At 35.2% G+C, this 7316-nt stretch overlaps 1 protein-coding gene across 1 annotated transcript in view; it reads left to right on the plus strand.

The window, feature by feature from the left end:
- DNAJC10 (DnaJ (Hsp40) homolog, subfamily C, member 10) overlaps window positions 1–7316 on the plus strand; it is a 61195-nt gene that overhangs the window by 29033 nt on the left and 24846 nt on the right. The window contains exons 12-14 of the mRNA XM_012651141.1: window positions 1478–1592; window positions 5869–5996; window positions 6306–6422. Coding sequence (XP_012506595.1) covers window positions 1478–1592; window positions 5869–5996; window positions 6306–6422 — 360 coding nt within the window. The remainder of the gene's footprint in view (window positions 1–1477; window positions 1593–5868; window positions 5997–6305; window positions 6423–7316) is intronic.

The raw sequence follows: 7316 nt of genomic DNA on the forward strand, positions 1-7316 counted from the left end.
ACATTTTGAGAGTGCTTGTATGTGTTTATGGATAAATGGTATATCTGTATGTGTGTACATACGCATACATGTTGTAATGGCCTTTGTAATAGAGATACACATATAAATTTATATGTATATGTTTTAGTCCAAATGGATTTACTATTATACTATTTTTTAAACTTTTGGTTTGTTTGATTTTTGGTTTTTTTGGTCTTTTTTTTTATGAAGCAAGATCTTGCGCTGTCCCTCAGGCTAGAGTGCAGTGATGTCATGATGGCTCATGGCAACTTCAAACTCCTAGACTCAAGCAGTTCGCCTGCCTCAGCCTCCCAAGTAGCTGAGACTCCAAGCACGTACCACACACCTGGTTAATTTTTCTATTTTTTTGTAGAGACAGCAGAGTCTTGCTTTTGCTCAGGCTGGTCTCAAACTCCTGGCCTCAAGCAATCCTCCTGCCTCAGCCTCCCAAACGGTTTTTAAACTTCTTCAACAATATCAAACTTCTTCACAGACATGGAAAAATATATATATTTACATATATATGAAGTCTGTGTAATCTATATATAACCTCATCATTCCTTAAAGGCTAAATAGTATTTTACTATATGGTTACACCATAATTGTTTAACAAATCCTCTGTTATGGACTTATAGGTCATTTCCATTATTTTTTATATCAAATGATATAGGACCTATCCAATTATTTCCTTAGTATGAGGAATTTTTGACTTAAGGTTATATATTTTTAAATGTTTTTATTCTCACTACTAAAGTCCTCCAGAAAGTTTATATCAATTTATAATCTCATTGACACCATATGAATGACCATTTCTCCACACTTATGCCAACCATGGTATTATTATTCTTTATAATCTTTACTGTTGTGATAGGTCAAAAGTAATGTGTTAACAAAATATGCTTTCATTTATTTGCTTTCTAGTGCTTGGGGAAAGATTTTTTCATGTATTAATAAGTCATAATTCTTTTCTAGTTTATTGCTTCTTTATATCTCTAGCCCATTTTCTTTTTTCTGATAGTGTATTTGTCCATCTTGTTGTTTCCTAGTGAATCCTCTGTCTTAAATGCTGCAAATTTTTTTTCTTTGTTTACCGCAAGCTGTTCTCTTTCACACTATATAAGAACTTCAGCCTTTTTCTTCATTATTTCTGCTTCTGATGTCTTACTTAGAAAGCTCTCTTCTACCCCAAGATTATATAAACATTCCCTACATTTTTAGAAGGGTAGGTTTCTTAAATAACTTCATATTTTCTTAGGAATTTTCTGTCAGGTTTTTGAACTCTCTAGGAAGCATTTTTTTTTAAGTTTTAGCATTAAATGTAAATGAATTATTTCTGTCTCTTATTTTTATAGCCCATTATTTTCTCTTTAAAAACTGTCATTAGAGCAGTGTCATTTTGGGATTGCCATTATATTTAAAAATTGAACATGTAAGATTGTATGTTTTTATTAAATTTAACCTTCTCTTTCTACTTTAGGTTGGCAGGTTTGACTGTTCCTCTGCACCAGCCATCTGTAGTAATCTCTATGTTTTTCAGCCAAGTCTAGCAGTATTTAAAGGACAGGGAACCAAAGAATATGAAATTCATCATGGTAAGTATGGAAAAAATGATAAGAATTAAACTTCATTTTTAAATAGAAATTTTCTAATTGTGGTTTTTTTTAAACCTTGTTTTGTATGGCCATGCTTATTGTAAATAACTTTGCTCTTAGTAAATATGAGGAATGATATTTTGAATTACACAGTCATTTTATTCTCTTTACTCTTCTTTTTACAATAAATATTTCTTTTCCATTCAATATTTTGATCAGTGTTTCTGATGATAGGTCAGGCTAGTGAGGAGTTTAAGTCCTGCTTGTTGGCAAAAGTAAGCAACACCTGCAGTTAACATTACAGTGTGCCACATGTGGCATCTCAGCCATTACAGGCAATTTCCAGATATTCTTTTGGATTTTTCCACCACTGAACTTTCAAACTTCTCCATTAATTGTCTTGTTCTCTCTCTTGCATTTATAATTACATTTCTCTATTTCAGCTTATTTGAGACTTTATCTCTGCATTCATGTAAATACAGTTCCAATTCCAAGAGTTTGGGATATATCAGAGTCCCTGTCCTGAAAGAGGTCAAATGTAACAAAAGAGACACGCACACTACCAACTATAATACAGTTAAGTGAATAACAGATACTGATGAAATGCCTGTTACGTGACAAACACTGCTTTAGGTCTTAGGGATACAAAGTTGTAAAATATAAACTCTCAGGAAGTTTAAAATACAGTTTATTTAGGGACAGGAGGAGAGAGATACATAAGAAAATGTGAAAAATATTTCAGTGCCCATTATGTATAAATTACAACAAGATCAAATAAAAAGACATCTGCAAGGTATAGGTTAGGAGGTAACATTTGAATTGAGGATAAAATGCTCAATTTCCCCCAGCAAATATAGGGGAAAAGGAAGTGGGGCCTCTAAGCTGGAGGAACTGTGTGAGCAAAGGCTTGGCAAGATAACCCTAACTACTGTTTATTCGGTATTTTATACAAGTCAGACATTTTGCTAAGAGCCTTGCATCCATGATCCATTTTTATCTTCACAACCCAGTGAAGGGGAAAATCGAGACTCAGAAAGGTTCAGTAACTTGCCTGCCCTGTGACAATGAACTAGAAACTGGTCAAGATAGATTTTTAATCCAAATGTGTCTGATTCCAAAACTTAGGTTTATGACCACTAAACTATGCCATGTCCTAAAAATACTGGAAGTGATCAAGTTTTAATAATGGAGTTATATTTTTTTTCTACCTCTTGACATATTTCTCAGATTCCCCCTCTTTCCTATGCTTGCTGCCTTGTTTCAGGCCCATGATCTCCTTCATCTATTGTAATACCATCCTCCTAGAGGATTGCTTGTCTCCTAGCCTTTCCTATATACAATTGATTGCTTATTTTGTTTGCAGAGTTATTACCCATTCTCATGTCACTTTTCTGCCTTGAATTTCCTGATTCCTTATAGAATAAACTTCAGATTCCTTAGCATAGTAGCTATGACTGTTTTGTTCAATTCTCTGTCTCTAGCCCCTGTTAATAGAATGGTTCCTGGGACACAATAGGATCTCAGTAAATGTTTGTTAAATGAATGGAATACATTCACACTCTGCCTCTGCCAAGTTTTCCAGCCTTATCGCCCACCTCTGCCCCCCAAATAATCTTAGCTCCATCTACTTTTGGATCCTCAAAAATGCCACGTTCTTTCACTGTCCTCTGTGCCTTCACAGATGATTTTTTTCTCCTATATTATAATCATTCCTTCCTGCTCCTCAAAACGTTTAGCAAACTCCAAATCACCCTTCAAAACTTAAAGCAGTTTCTCCCCTAGGAGATATACTGTGAATCCCCAAGCACTTCCTTGTATGTGCTCTTACTACTTCATAATATCTTACATTTTTCTCTGGATTTAAGTTGATATTGAGCATCTATATGCACCAGGTACAGTACTGTGGAATAGGAAAAACTGAAATTATACTTAATCTCTACCTCAAAGACTATTATGGACTAGTAGGGAAAACAGACAAGTAAATGGGCAAATTTAAAAAAAAAAATGTTTGAAGTGGAGAATATTACTGAGTAGTAAATTACCCTAATACTTAGTGGCTTAAAACAATAAACATTTATTAATTCACAGTTTTTAGTGATCAGGAATCTGAGAACAGCTTAGCTGGGTGGTTCTGGACTCAGGTTTTCTCATGAGGTTCCAGTCAAAGTAGGCGGGGGCTGTGTTTGTCTGAAGGCTAGACTGCAGCTATAGGATTTGGTTCCAGGCTGACTCATGGAATAGTCAGGAGGCCTAGGTTCTTTACTGGTTGTTGGCACAGGCCTCAGTTCCTCACCATGTGGACCTCTCTATAGGGCTGTTCACAATATGGTAGCTGGCTTCTCCCAGAACAAGTAATCTGAGAAAGAGAGAGACCAAGACAGAAGCAACATGTCTTTTATAACCTGATCTCAGACGAGACAAACTATCATTTCTCCATATTCTATTGGTCGCATACCCCAACCCTGATTACAGTACAATGTTAGAAGTTCATGAGGCAAGGGTCTTTGGGAACTGTCTTGGAAATTGGCTACCACAAGGGATGAGGATGGGTTGCATTTAGGAAGAAACTTAGGAACAATCTTCTGGGATTAAAGAGAGCAGTCTCTATGCTGAGATCTGAAGTGTAAGTAAAGATTACCCCAATGAAGAGGTGGTAAACACACTCCAAGCACCAGAATCAGCAGATGTTTTCTTAGACTCTGACATAAGAGAGCGAGCCTCATTGATCTTAGACAAGCAAGGATTTCAGGATAGCTTGAATGTTGAGTGTTGGGAAAGGAATGAGACTTGAAGCTGGAGAGGGCAGGAGGGGTCCAAATTATGTGCCAGATTTGCCAGTTAAAGTAATTTGGACTTTATCCTGATGGCAAAGCAGAGACATTTAGGAATGTAAGCAGAGGTATGATTTAACTAGTTTTACATTTTTGAAAGGTGACTGGCTGCCTAGAATGGATGGAAGCAAGAATGGAGGAAGGGGGAACAGGCAAAAGCTTGATACACTCATTTATTAAGAGGAGATGGCTGCCTTAATGATATGATGGTGATGTGGATGAGGAGAACTAGACAGATTTTTAAAAGACCAAGAGTTCAAAATCAATACAACTTGGTGGTTGTGCTGTGAGGGGGGCAATAAAGGGAAGAATCAAGGATGATACCCATGTTTCTGACTTGATGAATTGGCACTTAAAAAATTGTACCGTTCATGTAAGTTCACTGTGGTAGCAATATAGAAAATGGGTTAGTTAAGGAAGGCTGGAGGAAGAAACACCAGCTAGGTTACTGCAGTAAGCCAGACTGAATTCAGGCAGTAGCAATGGAGTCGGAGATGGTAAGCAACAGAATGGATAGAATTATGGTACAAGGGCAGAGAAAGAAGGCAAATTTCACTCTAGGGAATAATATTTAGGATGGTTATGCTCATACCAAGACAGAGAAGGTGAGAAAAGGAGCAAGTTTGGAGGAAAATAACTCAGCTTCAATTTGAATATACAGTCATGCCTCATTTAATGAAAGGGATACATTCTGAGAAATGCATCATTAGGTGATTTTATCGTCATACAAGCATCATAAAGTGTACTTACACAAATCTAGATGTGTAGCCTACTACACACCTAAGCTATATGGTATGGCCTATTGCTCCTAGGCTACAAACCTGTACAGCATGTTACTGTACTGAATACTGTCTGCAACTGTAACACAGTGATAAGTATTTGTGCATCTAAACATACCTAAACATAGAAAAAGTAATGCGTTGTGCTATAACGTTAGGTGATAGGAATTTTTCAGCTCCATTATAATATTATGGGACCACCACTGTAGATGTAGTCTATCATTGACCAAAATGTCATTTTGTGGCACGTGACTATATTGTGTTTGAAATGTTTATGTGATATCCAACTATGGTTTTCTCCTGGGCAATTGGTAATGTGCGTTTTGAATTCATAAGAGGTCTAGGTTGAAGAAAAAGATTCAGGGATTAGGCCTACAGTAATAGCTGAGGTATTAAAAAGTGATTATTTTACCTATGAGGATGAAGCAACATTTCAAAGAGATCTTGACATTTTAACTAGTCTAAGAAACAGAAGAATATGCAAGGAATGGGTACTCCGGGCAGTGCAAACCTGTGTAGGTATACCAAACACTAAAACCTTGCCAAAATTAATTTGTTCATAAGTTCATCTTCCTTTAATATTTTGAATATAACAATTTTGAAATATTTCTATGAATGCAAATGGCAAAATGTGGATTTTAATTTTTTTCTTATTCAATTTCAAAGGAAAGAAGATTCTGTATGATATACTTGCCTTTGCCAAAGAAAGCGTTAATTCTCACGTTACCACACTTGGACCTCAAAATTTTCCTGCCAATGACAAAGAACCATGGCTTGTTGATTTTTTTGCCCCTGTAAGTTATTTTTATCTGTCAAATTTTAATAATTGTCAGATTTTCTCATCATAGCAAAAAGACACTGTCTAGATAACCTTGAACCAGAACTGTGTCACTCAATTTTGGCCACTGTTGCATCATACTTCTAAGTGACTGTTAATGTAATTACGACTCCAAGGATTAAGTATATACCAGTAAGATTTGCCAGTAAGTATAGTTTGACTTACTTAGCATATTGCTTGGTGCAAAAATGATGGGTTTTTTGTTTGTTTGTTTGTTTGTTTGTTTCATTTGGCTTAATGCTTATGAATATTTTTTTTTTCCTAGTGGTGTCCACCATGTCGAGCTTTACTACCAGAATTACGAAGAGCATCAAATCTTCTTTATGGTCAGCTTAAGTTTGGTACACTAGATTGTACAATTCACGAGGGACTCTGTAACATGGTAAGTCAAAGCATAAACAGTGTATTCTAATTAATGTTCTTATAAAATGGAGACATTTTGTCAGTCTGATATTAAAACAATAAAATAACTTTTTCAAATATACATCTTCCATTTAGAGTCCTAGCAAATGATTGAAACAAATAATTTGCACAGAATGATATCAAATTATGATTAGATTAAAACATGAATAGATAATCTATTGGTAGAATGTAGATAAGGTCTTATTTATCAAACTCAGGCAAATATTTAGTTGACTGATAAAATGCTTCTATAATTTTTATTCTTTGGCTTTCCTCATCCTTGTCGTCTTATTTTATTTAATAGGAAATTAATGAGCAAGCTTTTTGAAATCTTTGTTTACATGAAAATATTTCTCAGGTAAATATTCACTCCTCTGTTTCAGGAAGAACTAGCAATTATATACCTTATGATGAAAGTATATACCACCTATAAATTCTTGGCAAAAAAAAAAAATCTTAAAATAGATCAAGCCTCCAGATCCATTATTGTATGGGAAATCCAATGACAGGAACATGTTAAGTGACACCATAGACGTGCAATCTGCAAATTCCAGCATGTGGAGAACTATGCAGGACAGACACCCAGCTTATTGGACAAATATATTGTAGGGAACAGGGGAGAAGAGATTAAAGAGACTTAAAAGACATCAGTCAAGTACTATGTTTAGGCCTTCTTTGGATGCAGTTCATACAAAAAGTGCAAAAAAAAAAGATAGTGGGAAAAATGTGAACACTGACCAGATATCTAATAATTTCAAGGAATTATTGTTAATTTTTAGATGTGCAAATAATACTGTGGTTATATTGAGGGAAAGTCCTTAAATTTTAAATATACTGAAATATTTGTGGATGAAATGGTATATCATCTCGAATT

Source organism: Propithecus coquereli, unplaced genomic scaffold, assembly GCF_000956105.1.
Source record: "Propithecus coquereli isolate 6110/MARCELLA unplaced genomic scaffold, Pcoq_1.0 Scaffold35, whole genome shotgun sequence".
Taxonomy (NCBI): Eukaryota; Metazoa; Chordata; class Mammalia; order Primates; family Indriidae; genus Propithecus; species Propithecus coquereli.